We start from the raw sequence: 17,740 nt of genomic DNA, 5'->3' as shown, positions 1-17,740 counted from the left end.
AAAAATCACCTGCAGAACAGTGCACATCCGATTCAATAGTATGTTTTAATTTATGAACTGCAGATGAAACTTGATCATTTGAAGGCCTTTACAGGAAGAACTTAGAGACATGCCACATTTTCACGAGAGTTGCTAGACTGATTTCTTCAGACTTGGTTCCCCCTTTACTCACATATCTTGAATCTGTTCCTCAGCGAGAGCTCATTTCGAGCACTGCTTCTTCCTATTGGAAATGTTGAAAATCATCACCATCTTGTTCCAGGTGCAAGTTGCAGCAGAGCAGAAGGTTCCACTTTCTGATGGCCAAGGAACCTCCAGATACTGACGTTAAAATTTACATTAACATTTTTTATACAATTTCTTGAAAATTATGTCTCAATGAGAAATATCTGCTGCTCTCTAGTGTATTGCATCATTGCTATCACATGCCTGACACATTCATATAAAACTAATAAACTGCAACCAACAGAGGGTGTGGTACAGCATAGAGGTGAGACTGCATCCGCTTCATCAGTCAACCGCTAGATGTCAGGCCCAGCCCAGCATGGTATTGTGCACCATGCAGGGGAGGAGCTTGTGTGGCGCTAGATTCTGAACACCCAGTAGTAGAAAGACAGAATAAAATGGATTTTAAAGAAAGTGGAAAAATGACAGTGGAAAAGGTCTGGAGATTGTTTCTATCATCACCCCTCTTTTCTATCACTCTTGCTACTCATTCTGATGAATACTGACGAAGTGACAGGTTGCTTGCATTCATAAGAGTTACATTCTCACATTTTTGAGTCAAGTATAAATTACAAATACATAACCTATACATAATCATTTCAATCAAATACAAGTTGGATAAAACAAATATAATGGAAAGGATACTGTTAGTCCCAAAATAAAGAGAACAGAACCTAAATATCCACCAAGAATGGTATGAAGTTGGCTTGATGCTAACCACTGTCGATAAATTTGCATGGAGGAGAACAGCAACACTGTCAGAATAGATGAGAGGATGAAAGATGTACCACTGGACACTGCTGTAAAAGGAAAGGAAAAGAGTCATATATAATAAATAACAAAATATATGAAACAAGAACTGTGTATGACATACGCAGTTCTAAAGCACAGTAATAAATTAATAATTTAAACAAGATAGCAGGCTTATATCTTTGCATTAAAAATAGAAAAGACTGATTTTTGTTACGATGACAATGCCTTTTTCTCATGCGTCTCCTCCAGCTCCTCCTCAGATCATGAAGGAGACTCAAGAGCCCTCTTGATTTCAGTTTTGCTGTATCCATTAATTTGTTAAGTTGAAAAGGGATGCTCCACTTCATCCTGATAGATCTAGCTGACAAGAACCTCTTGGCTCTTGGCATTGTCTGCTTGTTCATTTAGGAACCTGCTTCTGCCTTAAAGTATCTATACAGTAGAGTCTCGCTCATCCGACCTTTGCTTATCCGACATTCCGTGTTATCCGACACTGGTAGACTTAATTTGAACTTTTGGTGGAGACTAAATTCAGGCACACCTGCTTTGGAGGGTGCGACCATGGGACAAGCACTGGCCTGACCGCTGGCAGTAGGACAGTTTTTTTCTCAAGGACAGGTGCAGTGAGTCTTCAGTCATTGTTCATTGTAGTATTGGTTGGGTGCGGATGTTGTAGTTTTCATATCCTCTGAGAGTATAGCGAGTAAATAGAAGAAAGTGATTGTTTCTATAGAAGACAAGTTGAGTGCATTAAAGAGACTGGACAAAGGGGAAATTCTTCAAAATGTGGCTTCAGATTATGGATGTTGGATGTGTTACAGTGGGAGACTGGAAAAAACAGAGGGAAGATATTTAAAAGGGGTGCTCTACCAGAGCAGAGAAAAAATGAAAAATGTGAGTACGAAAAAGTAAGTGAAGCACTGTTTCTTTGGTTATCTCAACACCGGGAGAAGGACCTGCCAATATCTGGCCCCATTCTGCAGGAATAGGCTGTGTATTTCCAGAAGGAGTTTAATGAAGGGGACCCTAATTTTCCTGCCAGTGCTGGGTGGCTTGATCGGTGGAAGAAACGGTACGGCATTAGGCAGTTTAATATCTGTGGAGAAAAGTTTCTTTTCGTAAGACATCTGGAATGTTTTCGTTCAATACTGCGTGTACTGTACAATTGAATTGATAATTCAATAAACAGAGTACCGTAAAACACGTCATTGTTTTAATACTAGAGTATACCCTTCCAGTTTGTTTCAGTTCATTTTCAAAGTTATTCTGTATTATCCGACATTTTCGGTGATCCGACGTACTCCAGGTCCCGTTTAGGTCGGATAATCGAGACTCTACTGTACATACCTTTCAATTTTTCATTAAAATTCGTATGACTGCCAATTATGTTTGCCATCATGTTATCCTTAGCAGACATTTTTTATAAATTTAATTTCCTTAATAAGCTCTTTCAATCTCTCTTACTTCACACAATCATTCCTAACTTGCACCTCCCCCACTTACCTCTTTATTTCTCTGTTATAATGTAGTGAGTCTTTCTCATTCTTTACCACCTTTAAAGGTACATACCACTTTTCGCACTCCTCAACAACTGGTTTAAAACTATTCAATTGTCTATTTACATTTGTCTCTCTTACTTTGTACTTCTGACACGATAAATAAATAAATAAATAAATAAATAAATAAATAAATAAATAAATAAATAAATAAATAAATAAATAAATAAATAAATTTGTATTTACCATTCTCCACCAATTATAATTACTTTTAAAAGCCCCCGCATGCCTCTCTTATCAACCATTAGGTTTTGTCCAATAGCTCCACAGGGAGTATATTTTAAGACTGCACGGCGGAGTACTGAGGCATAGGAGCGCGGAGAAGCGGTGACGGTGAGTGCAGTGTCCGCAATGGCGAGTGGACATAGTCGTCTCAAAGAAGTGGCATGATTACGCCTATGTAAACTAAACGAAACTGAACTTACCAGCTATATACTGTACCCGTACAGGCAGGCCCTTGTATCATGATTCAATATTATTGATATATCATGATAATATCAGCATACAGCTCTGGGGATACTTGAGAATATTATCACACCTGCAATCATAGGCAGACAGAGATGTCTCCAGTAGAACTATACCTGGGCAACAGTAATGAACATTCCCATTGCTGCAAGCGTGGCTAGTTAAGCTGCTTATCTAGGCAGAGATCACACACAGTGCCCATTCCCTTAATTACAAAAGTGGAAAGGGTGAGTCAAGATGGACCAAGTTACTAACTGCTACAGAGAAACAAATACGAAATTCAGCTCCGTGCCAGTAGCATGTCTCCAAATATTTTTAGAAATAGGGAAACAAAATTACCCAGCCCAGAGGCATGTCCTCATAAAGTTGGCCACAGAAGGAATAAGGAACATTTTAAAAGCCTGCCTCACTTTCTACGCCAATGACAAAATTCCTAAGATAGCAAAATACGGGAGTGCCAGCTTTGATTCCTCAAATATGAGATCCAGCCCCTTAATCACTGTTGTCACAAACAAAATATACAGTACACATCAACAACCCACATTTTAACAACTGCCCATCACTAAGCACACGCCACATGGAAATCACAACCTTAAAACACAGTTGAAACAGTTGACTGCAGACAAGCATGTCACCTACAACACGTGGTCATAAGTATACTGCTGTTAAACCATAACTCCAACTAGTAATAACTCGTCTCTACCACCAAGACCACCTCTTTATATATGTGCCTAGCCAGGCTTCTAGAAAGATACATTTTCTCGTAAATTCTAGTGTGCTTAAGGCCCATATATAATGTATAGAATATTCTACTGAGTTCTCGTCTACCCAGTACCATTCTGGATGTTACAGTGTGTTTCACAATTCTGTAGTGGATTACAAATCATTAACCTTTCAAGCGGTAATGATGGAATAAATCGTCGTAGCCGCATGGCTTCCTAAGTGGCCATGACGGAATATTCCGTCATCACATTGTAAATATCTTTCGGCGATGGATATGACAACTTATTCCATCGTAGGATCTGAGATCGGTTTCTTTTGTGTGTGTATGTTAGTTTCCACCTTTGCCTACAGCATCACTCACCTAAAACCACGTGACCAGGCGAAATACTTTTGTTTCGCACCCAGCTGGCAGCCAGCCAGTACTGGCCGCGCATTATGGCAGGTGCAAGCGGAGCTTGGAAACGCCTGCGAGAAGAACTGTTTGATTTATTACACTGTGACAATTCGAAGAGTGATGTGTCATCTGATAGCGAGACTAACGTTGAAATGTCAGGAGACAGCGAGTGCAATGGTGAACGTGACGGTAGCACTAGCAGTGATATTCAGCTCAGTGTATGAACAAAGGTAGGATGTGAACAGCCGAGATTTACAATTATGGCGCAACCTGGACTAAATGTACAAATCTAAGACGTCAATATCTGAAAAAATATTTTCAATTGTTTATCACTCCTGAATTAACAGAACTAATAAGTAGGGAAACTAACCGGTATGCTCAAGAGCTTTTAGAAAGCACACCGACCTTGAAACTATATTGCAAGAGACTATCCTCATTTTTCCGTATTGAAAGTCAGTTAAAGGAGAGCAATAAAACTTTGATTTCCACCTATTCAATACATTAAAAGGAATTATAAAATTAGGATCCCATCCTTATTTTTTGCTAAATTATTAAAAACATAGGACATGTTTCGTTCAAATTCTGAACATCTTCAGCCATAAACATTCTTAACAAGGCCAAACCCGGTAACATTATTCTATAAATTACACTTATTGTTTACTGTTAACAAACTTAACCATAATAACTATTAAAATTATCTTAAATATAAAGCTTTATATTTTACGTCGTCTTATTAAAAACAATATAACTATTTGTTGTGTTTGAAACTTTAAAACCTTGTTCTAATATTTGAAATACAATGTCACTAGTTAGTCTCATGTATAAATACATTTACAATCTGTTAAAATTGTTGAATGTCTTAAAATTATTTGTTGGAATACACATTAAAATCATTTTGTTACTATTGGCGTGAAATTTTCCACACATTGTACCTTTTGGAAATGAAATCTTAATAATAATGTTATTTACTTTACGTCCCACTAACTACTTTTACGGTTTTCGGAGACGCCGAGGTGCCCAAATTTAGTCCCATAGGAGTTCTTTTACGTGCCAGTAAATCTACCAATGCGAGGCTGACGTATTTGAGCACCTTCAAATACCACCGGACTGAGCCAGGATCGAACCTGCCAAGTTGGGGTCAGAAGGCCAGCGCCTCAACCACCTGAGCCACTCAGCCCGGCAAAATGAAATCTTAGTGCACTCTCAAAAGAGCTGAGTTTAGGCAGCACTAATAATCATTTTGTCCGTAAAATGACAAACTGAAGCACTCTTGATTGTAGGTTATAAATTTGCAATACTTTAAATATTTAACATCCAATTTTTTTCTTTTTTGGCTGGTGGGAATTTTCTTGTCGCACAGCACACCAGTGACCTGACGCCACTTCAGCCATGTAGCATTTATTTGTGCTCGGGTGTCTGGTAATGTCTTTCCATCTGAGGCGAGTGGTCCAAGGTATTTAAAATGGTTGGCTTTAACTAGGCCTTGCCTATTGATGCAAATACTACCAGCAGCCTGCAAGCCACATTGCACATACTCGGTTTTAGTGATGTTAAGGCGCAAGCCATATTCCCCTAAATGGTCTTTCCAAATTTGCAGGAGATTTTACAGATTCCTTCGGGACTGATCCGCAAGGAACACATCATCAACGTATGAGATGGTCCACGGATATGACGTCTGGATGTCAGCTGTTACTGTACCCAAACATAGGATAAATAAAAGAGGTGACAGTGCTGAACCTTGATGAACCCCAACACTAATAGGAAATGAGTGTCAGTGATTTATCATGTGATTTTCAGGCATAATAAGAATTTGAAGCCAGTGTACATGCAAGGTTTAGATATTATCATTGTGTAATTCACTATTTGGAAGCGAATGGTTTGTCTGTTACATTTGTTTGTTTGAAAATTTTCATCAACATTATTAGGTTCACACTTGTTTCAGCTGAACTGAATTCAGGAAGATTCTTGAAGTGCTAGTATTTTAAGTGGTTAACCTGGTCTTTTGTGAAGTGCATTCTTCAAAGACGTGTGATCATCACGAGTGTTTATCATTCAACTCTTTATTTGTCTTGTACCGAATATTAACACCACACTCTTGTTCAATAAATTTGAAATTTTATCTTATTATAATACATATCCTGCCTTAACTTTAATGATTTTGAGTGATGATCGTCTCTAGCAACACCAAAACTAGTTTAAAATATATGTAACTTCTTTTAGGTTACAATAAATAGTATTCAACTGGTGGAAAACTTTTAGTTCTTGTTTTACATGAAGTCCATGACAGACGCCGAGAAACCGGACAAGCTCAGAAAGGAGTTTGAATTGGTCAAGGTTAAATTAGATCCACCAGAATCAGCGCAGGACTTTCATCTCCATTATCAGGAATTTGAGACCCTAGATAATCAAAGTGTACATAAAATGAAGGAGAGCATGCCACCAGCCGATACGACTGGGTTGAAATTTGAACTATGAGAAGGATCGTCCCCTTCATCAAACCCCGTAGAGATGTCAGTAGTCCATGTAATCCAAATGTCAGACGATAAAACTCCCAGGTTCAATGCCCGAGGGCAGATCACACCAAAATGGTTCCTCCACAAGATATCAAATTATATTAATGAGAACAAAATTCCGGCAGAACGTCATTCACGAACAGTAGAAAAGTTCCTAGGCGGAGTGCCAGCAGCTTGGTTTAGGGCATTTTTATACACTTTTGATGATTTTATGGGGTTCCGACAAGCATTTCAACAAAAGTATTGGAATATGGAAGCCCAGCAGAACCTCAGGTTGAACTTATATGCCAGATGATATTCAAAGTTGTCTCCCACCAAGCACTCTGATTACTTCACGGCACAGTTTCATAAAATGTACAAGGTCAATAATCCGGTCTGTGATACCAAACTCATCATCATCATCATCATCATCATCATCATCATCATCATCATCATCATCATCATCATCTTCCTTCCAAGTATTGGGCCATGTGACCCGTTACGGTCTTGCATTTTACTTTTTGCAAGACTTGAAAGCAATCAAATGTCCTTCCGACGGGTTGCTAGCCTGAAGGAAGTAAGACCATTGGTGGGGCTGCCACCTCTCAGCTAATGGACTAGCTGAAATCACAGCATTTCCTCATTAGTGCCATTAGAAAACAAATGCCATTTGAAATTCAACGAATGATGATTGCATCTAATGTACACACAGCAATGCAGGCAGAGACTCTGCTGCGCTAATTAGACCAAATTACCCACCACTCCAACCAGACACACCCTAGGTCCATAGAGCCGCAAGTTAACAATATCAAAATTTATACCAAAACTGGGACGAGTCCTACTAGGAGTCAGGGGACAAGTACAGATCCAGAGCTCAGGTGACTATATGACCCAGAGTAGAAACCCCAGCAGTGGAATAACTGAGGAAGGCAACAGGCAAACAATTCAAGATAAATTCTAAGGAGAAAGGGATATGGAAAGGGGAGGAATGATAGCAGACCATACCATGGTATAAATCAGGTGAAACAAAGGTCTATATCGAGGAATGGCATAAGGAAACCCAGCAGTACTTCGATGAATTAAATAAGAGAAGGTAGAAGGATGCCATCCAGAATCGCGTCCATGATGCGGATATATCCAGCGCGGAAAGCCTGCAGCTGCAACAGTCTACGAATGATGGATGCTTTAACCCGACGCACCTAGGTTCGATTCTGAATGGGCACTTGGGGCCAAAAGAAAACCTCTGAATTTTAAAAGTGAAATGGACCATAGCAGAGATTGACACCTGGATCGTGACGAATTAATGACACAGACCCCCCGATTTCTAAAGGGGTGAAACACCTTCTTATCATTTTAACTAAAATCAGCCACCTGAGGATACACCCATTTACAGACACAGTAGCGAGCGTCAGCACTCTCGCAGATTTTGATAAATGAATTGCAATGAGAATTGAATATTCCCACCATTCCCGTTTCATACCTCAAAATTCGTGGGATCATCCCGGATTAAAACGTGATCTATAAACATCAGGCCATACTGGATATTGAGATTGGCCAATTGGTTTTTGCACATTCGTTCATCATTATGAATAAGATCAATTATAACCTTATCATGAACCGAAGGCCTATATGGAGGAATGGCATAAGGAAACCCAGCAGTACTTGGATGAATTAAATAAGAGAAGGTGGAAGGATGGCTTCCAGAATCATGTCTGTGATGAGGTACTTCATAACAGAGTACCACCCCATAATAAACATGCGAGACAACTTCATAAAATTCAGGCATAAGGAATGTACTGAGGATATCACTTTAAATCACCAGGGGGATATTGTTGGAGATGTTTGGAACACTAAGGACCTTACGGAAAAGCCTGCAGGGAATGACTGGAATCGCACAGGGGAGATGGAAGATGATCCGATTCCTGATGATCAAGAGGGAATTGTCATTGTCCTGCAAGCGGAAGATGGTGGTTGTGAGAAGACCGTACAAACTAAAGTTGGTGAAGCTATTCTTGATCCTGAGGAGAAGGGTTTTAAGTGTGATACTAGGAAAAAATCAGGATACGTTTGGCATGAAACCTGGAAATAGTCAAAATTTTACTTATGAATTGAATGTAAATGAGTGATCCCCATACAAGAAGAAGGCGGTATCCACTCACTGAGAAATTCTATCCGCAGGTCAGAGAAACCATTAGAAATATGGAAGAGAGTGGTCTTATCTCTAAATCACTGACGCCATTTTTAAATCCTTTGGTCATGGTCAAGAAACCTGAGGGTTCTGTGCATATTTGCTCAGTGGTATGGGCATCAATGAAAGGCTATTCCCTGAGTATGGGCAAGCACCAGCAATCAAGAGATTTTAAAGAAATTCAGGGGAATGTGGTACTTTTCGACTTTCGATCTGACAATGTTAAAAAAGTTAAGTGGTTCCACCTATTCAATACACTGATATACAGTTGCACAAAGTTATCTAACCACATGTTTAATTCGGGACTGGTTTCGACACATATTTGGTGCCATCACCAGCCGATTGAAAGAGCAGGGCAAAAGGTATATAATTATCAACACACACAACACAAAATATATGACAGTGTTCACACTCTAAAGGATATATGTAAAAATGTAGCACTTTTGTAAATATTGAAGTTCATATACAACATTGTGTTGGGGGCAAAATCAAAATTGTTAACTGGGTTTTTGTTCGACCAGCAGACTTACGTCTTCAATCGGCTTCCATTTGGTATTAAGAATGCTGGATCCTTATACAAGTCCTTATCCGAACTCTCGACCAAAGCCTTAGCCCGAAAGTCAAGGACGCAACCGTACGGTAAGTGGATGATATTTTGATTGTTACAGAGACTATTTTGGAGCACCTAGAGAACATCAACGAGGTCCTCACGGATTTGAAGAAAACGTAACTTCAAGGTCAACTTACCCAAGTCACATTTTTGTCAGGAAGAGGTCCTGTTTTGGGGTTACTTGATGGATGGAGAAGGCATGCGGCTAAATCCCTTAAAGATTGAAGCGATCAGGTTGTTCCCAAAACCTACCAAAATTAAGCGTGTGTGGCAGTTTCTTGGGATGTGCCAGTTCTTTGCCGTCAGTCGTGGCACCAATCCAAGACCTTCTCAAGAAAAACAATCACTGGAAATGGGATTAGTTGTGTGAAGAGGCTTTTGCAAATAACAAACGTAAAGTTGGGATACCCAGATTTTAATCTCAAATTTATCATCCGGATGGCTGCTTCCACCATAGGCATAGGGGCCATCTTGCTCCAAGGAGATCCCACGAAACCTTGCAAAAAGACATATATTGCATTCATGAACCAGAAATTGCAGAAGCATGGAGTGAAATATACCATAACCAAATTGGAGATGTTGTCCATCGTTAGGGCTTTGCAGTATTGGAATAAAATTTTGTACAGTTTTCAGATCGCTATCCATACTGACCATGAAGCCCTTACATATACTGTACTATGAAAACTAATGGCAAGCGAGAGGGTGAGCCACTGGGTGTTATTTGTTCAGAAATGTGATTGACTGTTGAACATTGCCATGGAAAGCTCAATATTTTGGAAGACATGCTGAGCCAAAATCTGAACACAGAGGATGTCACAATCAATCAAATTGAATTAGTAGATGAGGACCGTGAAATCATAACAAACCTCAAGGAAACGGGGCCGTTGGAGAAGAGGGATGGTTTTGGTAACCTGATGATCAAATTCTCTTGCAAGATCAAATTCTTCACCAGGAAGTTACCACCAGACAGTCCGGAATTTCCAACAGCGAACGAATTGTCAACTAACTACCACTACTTGAATGGGATCCTGCACAAATTTGTGGATGAGGATCACGTGAGGCTGCGAATCATCATGACTTCAGAAGGGCCAGTGCCTTTGCTAAATCATGTATATCGAGTCATAGGACATGGAGGGATCGGAAAGGTCTTGGTCACCATTTAAGAGACTTTGTATGGGCCAAAATGAACAAGACTCTCAGAGACGTCTTGTGGACCTGAGACATTTGTCAAAGAATTAAACCGAACTTGTATCTTCTCAAGCAATCTCCTCGTAACTTGCTACCTACAAAGTCAAGGGAGATAATCGCAATGGACCTTCGCCAAAAGCCTGTAGGGGAAAAAAGTTCATTCTTGTCAGTTTAGACGTTTTCTGTAGCTCTGTACCCAAGCAGAAAGCCAATTCCAAAATGGTTTTAAGAGGGATGTCACATATACCCCAAATGGGGAAGACCAAATTCATCCTCACCGATCATGGGAGTCAATTTACATTCGCCGCATTTGCATAACAGTTGCAATAGTTCAGACATCAAACACATGTTGAGCTCCATTCGTCATCCTGAATCCAACCACTCAGAGAGAATCATGAGGGAGACTGCAAAATTCTGCAGAATCTACTGCTCAGAAGCACAATGGTGGTGGAGTGATATGGTGCCCATAATAACAGAATGCATCAACACCACGATTCACATCCACATGCCCAAAGTTGTACATTTCAATTGGCATCCATGCAGAATAACAGTGAATAACATCGACATGGAAACTGCGGATGATTGCTTGCAAAGTGCTCACACTGATGATCCATGACAGAGTTGCGTGAAATTTTCGGACAGACAAGGATTATAGATAGGAAAACGAGTGGCCCCCGCAAAGCCCAGACTTATCTTCCTTTTTTTTTTTTTGCTTTACGTCGCACCAACACATATGTCTTACGGTGATGATGGGATAGGAATGGCCTAGGAATTGGAAGGAAGCGGCCGTGGCCTTAATTAAGGTACAGCCCCAGCATTTGCCTGGTGTGAAAATGGGAAACCACGGAAAACCATCTTCAGGGCTGCCGGCAGTGGGACTCGAACCCATCTCCCAATTACTGGATACTAGCCGCACTTAAGCGACTGCAGCTATCGAGCTCGGTCCCAGACTTATCACCATGTAACTTTCATCTATGGAGGACACTTAGAAATAGGGTGTATGTGAGAAACCCTCACATTGTTAATGAGCTTAAAAACTCTGTAAAAGCTGAAATTGGGTCAATCAGTGCAGAGGAACTTCTCAAAGGAAATAACAATTTCATAAGGAGGTGCCAGCAATGTGTAGCAGTGATTGGTGAATATTTTTAGCACTAACTGTGAACTGCGTAAATACACATTTCTATACTCAATGATTCGTGCCGGACGAGCGCTGGTCACACTACGGCAAAGTGCTTGATGGAAGACAGGCTTGAAGCGCAAGTGACATGGCGAGCGATAATCCCACGCATGGATAAAACAATGTCCTTATAGATGTGAGAAAAGGAAGCTATGAAGATGATAGGGAAGCTCTAACAGATTTTCTTGATTGTTCTAAACAGTTAACATGTTAGCAGAAAGTGCAAGAACCTGAAATACCTCAAAATTTCAGCAAAACAAGTCTAAGCTTGACCTCAAGTGAAAATAATTCTCTGTATTGTTTGTTGGGTTATCTAATTAAGAACATTAAACAGAATTCAAGGTACTGTGAGGAATGTTTAAAGATATTAGGTAGTTTAAAGCCCTTCAAAGAGAGCACATTATGGTTTGTAAACAAGCTCACGTTTCAGTTTGTATTAGAATTTGAAGAACTGTTTTCTAACTATATTGATATACTGAAGTCAAAAAGCAAGTCCGTATACATAAAAAGGTTTTTGATATACTAAAGCGACAAGAATTCTTTTGGTCAACTACGTATATTAATGTGGAAGACACAATGTGGTAAATCATTGGGAATATTAGGGAAATTAGTCAAATGTACCTGCTTAACCTTGACTGTATAACAAAAAAGTACGTAAAACAATCAGTTAATAATATTGGACACTCATTTTTAATATTTCTGGGAGAATTTGCCACCTCCAGCAATTTGAGATACTCCTCTTTTATTGTTACCTCTAACCTTCTTGGATAACTACCTTATATTTCACTTTAATCACATGCCTCAGTGTCGACTACAAACATTCCGCCACTGATGTACAGTGAGAGTGTATCAAAAGGTTTGGGCAGATAAAGAATAATGAACAATAACTAAACATGTACAGGAGCAAGCCATGCTCTATGAGACAGTGGTGGTGGTAATTTTTGTTTTAAGAGGAAGTACAACAAGGTAATCATCCTCTCTGAACAAATTAGTGGAAAAGAAATTTAAAATATAAAACAAAATTATTTATTCAACAAAGGAATTTTGAAATGCAGTACAAAATAAAACAAAATACAATTATAGAATTAGGCCGAAAAGATTACTAGCATATCAAAAGGGACGTACGTTCCCTGAGTAAAAGTACACTTGTAATTTATATACCCTTGATAAGTCCACTGTCACACATAAAGCGGATGACGAGATCAGCAGTAGTTGCGTCATCGGCTAGTATGCGTTCGAGTGTTTCCTGCAGGCCGAGGCTCCGTCTTAGGCCAGAGAGATCGGCGCACTCTGTGAGGATGTGGGCCACGGTGAAGTCGGCACCACAAGAACACACTGGGGGGTCTTCCCTCTTCAGGAGATAAGAGTGCATGGATCATAAATGACCTATCCTCAGCCTGCACAGTATTATGGCCTCTCTTCGTGAAGGTCAGAAAGAGGACCGCCACGCGGTAGTTGTCTTCTTAACTGCTCTCAGCTTGTTGGAATTTCGGATATCTAGCCACTCTGATTCCCAGGACGCCAAGATGGTTCGACGTAGCTGAGAACAAATATTCTTAGCAGGTACATTGACTGGTCTTGGAGTTAAGTACAGCTTCCTTTGCAGCTTCATCCGCAAGTTCGTTTCCCGCAATCCCAGCGTGGCTTGGTAGCCACGCGAAAGTGATTCTGGTGCCAGCATCCATTAACCTGGCTAGAAGGTCATGTATCTGCTGTACCAGTGGGTGTTGCGAGAAACAGGTTTCAATAGACTGCAGAGAGCTTAACGAATTGGTACACATAAGAAAGTGGCTTCTTTCGTCGCGCAGTGCAAACTGCAGAGCCTCTAAGATGGCTAAAGCTCTGCAGTATGCACACTACATACTTTAGGAAGCGAGATCTTCGTGCTCATATCATCAATGACGAAAGAGCAACCAACATTATCTCCGATTTTAGAACCACCCGTGAAGATCAGTCTCGCAGCCGGATATTGGTGAACGAAGTCCTGGAAATACCTCCGATAAACGGAGGAATCCATGTTCACCTTGGGTCCACGGAGCAGATCTAGACGTATATCCGGTCGCGGAACCAACCACGGAGGTAGCTCGCTAAGCGTTTGTTCAAGACAACCACAGATATTGATATTCAAATCATGACACAAGCTATCATTCCGAAACCCAACCTGCCGTGTGGCATTCGGCTGGTCTTGGCACCTGTGGTGGTATTGGGTACTATAGATGCATTGATAGCTTGGATGTAGCGGCATTTCACGAATTTTGGCAGCGTACGTGAGAAGTAACAGCTGCCTCCTTATCCGTAAAGGTTGTGCCCGTTCACACCTCCGCGACAGCTTTCAAAATGGCGCCGAGTGAAGGTATGGCCCATTTGATCTATAGGAAGCAAAGAATAGACACCAGTTGCGGTGACATAGAAGGCCATACACGTCATGGAACGGTCGAGTATTGAGAGTGAAACGGACAGTGGACTGTCTACTGTATTGTTTTATGAAAAAAGTAGAAAACTACGGATTGTTAAGAAAACTCCATCTTAATTTTTTTCAACGGAGAGTGAAGACGGAACTGCCGACCGCGCTATAATTTTAAAGGAATGTAAGCTTTGGTTACAAGGTGGAACTCCCGCTTCAGCGAGTAAGCTGGGAATGGGGCTAGTACGGAAAGCTCCCGTTGCCAGCCTTACTCCACTATGGTGAATACTGTCTAAAAGGCTCAGCGTAGATTTTGATGCCAAGCCATAGGCTGCACTTCCATAGTCTATTCGGGAGAGGACCGTTGCCGTGTAAAATCGTAGCAGTACCGCACGGTCAGCCCCCCACGAGGTGCCGCTGAGAAACTTAAGCATGTTCAGTCTCTTCATGCAGGCAACCTTCAACTGATGGATATGGGGCTGCCACATTAGTCTCTTATCAAAATGGAGATCCAGGAATCTGCTGGTGTCAACCACTGGTAAGACACTGTTTTGCAAGCGGAGCTCTGGTTCGAGATGCACAGGCCGACGTCGACAGAAGTGTACAACTGAGGTTTTCGCTGCTGAAAATCGAAAACCATGTTGCAGGGCCCAACTGTCAACTCGGTTAATAGCTTGCTGTAGCTGTCTCTCAGCAAAGGCCACCCTTCCGGAGCTGTAATGTAGAGCTAAGTCGACTACATACAGCGATGGAACGACTGCGGGCCCAGCAGCGGCAACTATGTCGTTGATGGCGATTGTGAACAGCATGACACTTAGTACAGATCCCTGAGGTACTCCATTTTCATGAACGTAATATTGAGAAAATGCATTCCCTACTCAGACTCGAAAGAGATGGAGGGACATGAAGTTCTCAATAAACGTTGGCAAATTTCCCCGAAATCCCCACTGGTGCAGTGTGGAGAGAATCCCATATCGCCAGGTAGTGTCGTAAGCTTTCTCCAGGTCAAAAAAACACAGCGACTAGGTGTTCCTTCCGGAGAAAGGCCTCCTGAATGGCGCTCTCTAGTCTGACCAAATGATCAGTGGCAGACCGATGAGAGCGAAACCTACACTGGTAGTTAGACAAGAGACCTTCCTTTCCCATGGCCCACACAAGACGCCGGTTAACCATCCTTTCAAATAGCTTACAGAGGCTATTTGTAAGGCATATTGGCCTATAACTATCCAGGAGTTTTGGATCTTTACCTGGCTTGGAAATTGGTATCACAATTCCCTCACGCCAATGAGATGGAAATACTCCCTCACTCCATATTCTGTTGAACAGGGTGAGGATATCCTCGAGACATCTGTCACTCAAATGCTTAAGCATTTGATTATGGATTTTGTCCGGTCCAGGAGCCATATCCCTGCATAGCGTGAGTGCACTTCGCAACTCCCACTCCGTGAAGGGCACGTTGTAGGGATGCGAAGCACTGGAGGCGGAAGAGAGATGGTGTGCCTCTGCTTCACGCTTAATTTGTAGAAATGCAGGGCCGTATCTCGCAGAGCTGGACGTATCAGCGAAATGTGACGCGATGTGGTCGGCAATGACAGAAGGAATCGTAACTATATCTCCATTAATGGAGATTTCAGGTACTGAGGGCACATTCTGTACACCGACAATACGGCGGAGTTTCGTCCACACTTGTGATGACGGAGTATGTTCCGTCATAGAAGACACATACTTTTCCCACGTAACTTTCTTACTTTCTCGAATCAAAAAACGGGCCTTCGCGCGCAGACACTTAAATGTGAGTTGATTGGCCATCATAGGATTCCGACGATAATGCTTAAAAGCCCGTCGGCGATCACATATTGCTGCTGCAATTTCGTCCGTCCAGCATGGGATCTGTTTCCGGCGACGAATATCGGATGAGGAAGGAATTGTTTCCTCTGCAGCAGCCAAAATTCCTGTAGTAATGGAAGAGACGTGGTCATCAACAGACTCCAGCATATCATCGGCCATCACTGCGTGTTTTGAAAATTCTGGCCAGTTTGCCCGCCGAAGTAACCAGCGCTTGGGTACTTCGGACTGTCTTTGATTCAAGATATATAGAATTATCGGGAAGTGGTCACTGTCACAGAGGTCATCGTGTACTTGCCATCGTAGCAGGGGAACTAGCGCACAGCTTCACAACGTGACATCCAGGTGTGAGAATGTGCCATGTGCGCTGCTGAAATGTGTCGGTTCCCCTGTATTAAGCACGCAAAGATCAAACAGGTTGATCATTCGCTCGAGCATCCTACCCCTAGCACAGGAAGACTGAGAACCCCATAGTATGTTACAACCGTTCACATCTCCCAGCATGAGGAAAGGAGGAGGCAACTGAGCGATCAAATCTTGTAGTGCATGCGTTTCAAGATCGTAGTCCGGTGGAAAGTACACGTTGCACATCGTTGTCATTACTGGCAACGGAGTGCGAACTGCAACTGCATCTAGCTGAGTACGGAGCGGTACCTGAAGATGTCGGAGCGAACTAGGGTACAAACTCCCCCAGTTGCCCTGCCATCCACAGCTAATCTATCTTTGGAATAAAGACGATATCCTCTCATAGTCGTGTCGTGTCCAGGTCTCAAACAAGATTCCTGTAGACAGACTATGGAGGCCGCATAGATGGATATCACTTGACGTAACTCAGCTAGGCGACAGTGATAACTACTGCAGTTCCACTGCAATAGTGCCATTGTGTGGATAGGTAGCGTTAGGAAATTAGGACAATTGCTTGCCCTTCTTTCTATCAGGTACCTGCCAATTTCCGCCGTCTTTGTCGGTGTCCATTATGTCATCGTCACCATCTACAATAATAATGGCTTCAGTCTCCATTGTGTCCCCAGCAGGGGGTGACTTGGAGGCTGAGCCGTCCATAGATGGCGTACACTCTGATTTTGAACGGTGGGCCTTCTTCCTGGGAGAACTGAGTTCCCCAGAAAGGGATCGAACACGAGACCGTCGGGGCCCCACGTTTTTACCCGCCGTTTCCTTATTCTTTGAAGGAGAACCGGCAGATTGGTTGCCGGTCTTCTTCGAGGATCCTGTGATCCCCGATGGGGTTGGAGAAGACTTCTTCTCCAACTTCTTAGGGAAGCGCTGTGGCTTCCCTTTCTGCTCCTTCTTGACCTGTGCTTTGATAGGAAGGATGGAAGAAGGTTTTCCAGCCATATTTGGGGAAGTCGTTCCCCCCGCACTTGAACTAGAGGACTTTCCAGCCGAAGGTGTCTGAAAAGTGCTCTTTCCAGAATTGTTTGGCAATAACTTGCTTACTGATGCTTTTGTTGGGATTTGTTCTCTCTTTTCTTGGTTACTGGTGCTGTGAGGAACTGTCTTCTTGCTAGTTGATGGTTTCTCCGGCGCGGTTGCTACAAAACTTGTTGGTGTTATTGGTACTTTTGCTGCCTTCTCAGCAAAGGAGACGGAGAATTCCGGAGGGCCATTGATTAAAATGTCCTCCGGGCATCTGGATAAGATAGTTTATCCAGTGTCTTAATCTCCTGGATCTTCTTTTCTTCCTTGAATATAGGACAAT

The 17,740-nt window shown here is 41.9% G+C and overlaps 1 protein-coding gene across 1 annotated transcript in view; it reads right to left on the bottom strand.

Annotated features, from left to right (window-relative positions):
- Positions 1 to 17,740, bottom strand: part of LOC136872681 (protein KRTCAP2 homolog) — a 139,568-nt gene that overhangs the window by 106,223 nt on the left and 15,605 nt on the right. The window contains exon 2 of the mRNA XM_068227258.1: positions 871 to 1,025. Within this exon, the coding sequence (XP_068083359.1) occupies positions 871 to 1,025 (155 nt within the window). The remainder of the gene's footprint in view (positions 1 to 870; positions 1,026 to 17,740) is intronic.

Source organism: Anabrus simplex, chromosome 4 (assembly GCF_040414725.1).
Source record: "Anabrus simplex isolate iqAnaSimp1 chromosome 4, ASM4041472v1, whole genome shotgun sequence".
NCBI classification, from domain to species: domain Eukaryota; kingdom Metazoa; phylum Arthropoda; class Insecta; order Orthoptera; family Tettigoniidae; genus Anabrus; species Anabrus simplex.
This window is presented reverse-complemented; position numbering and strand designations above follow the sequence as displayed.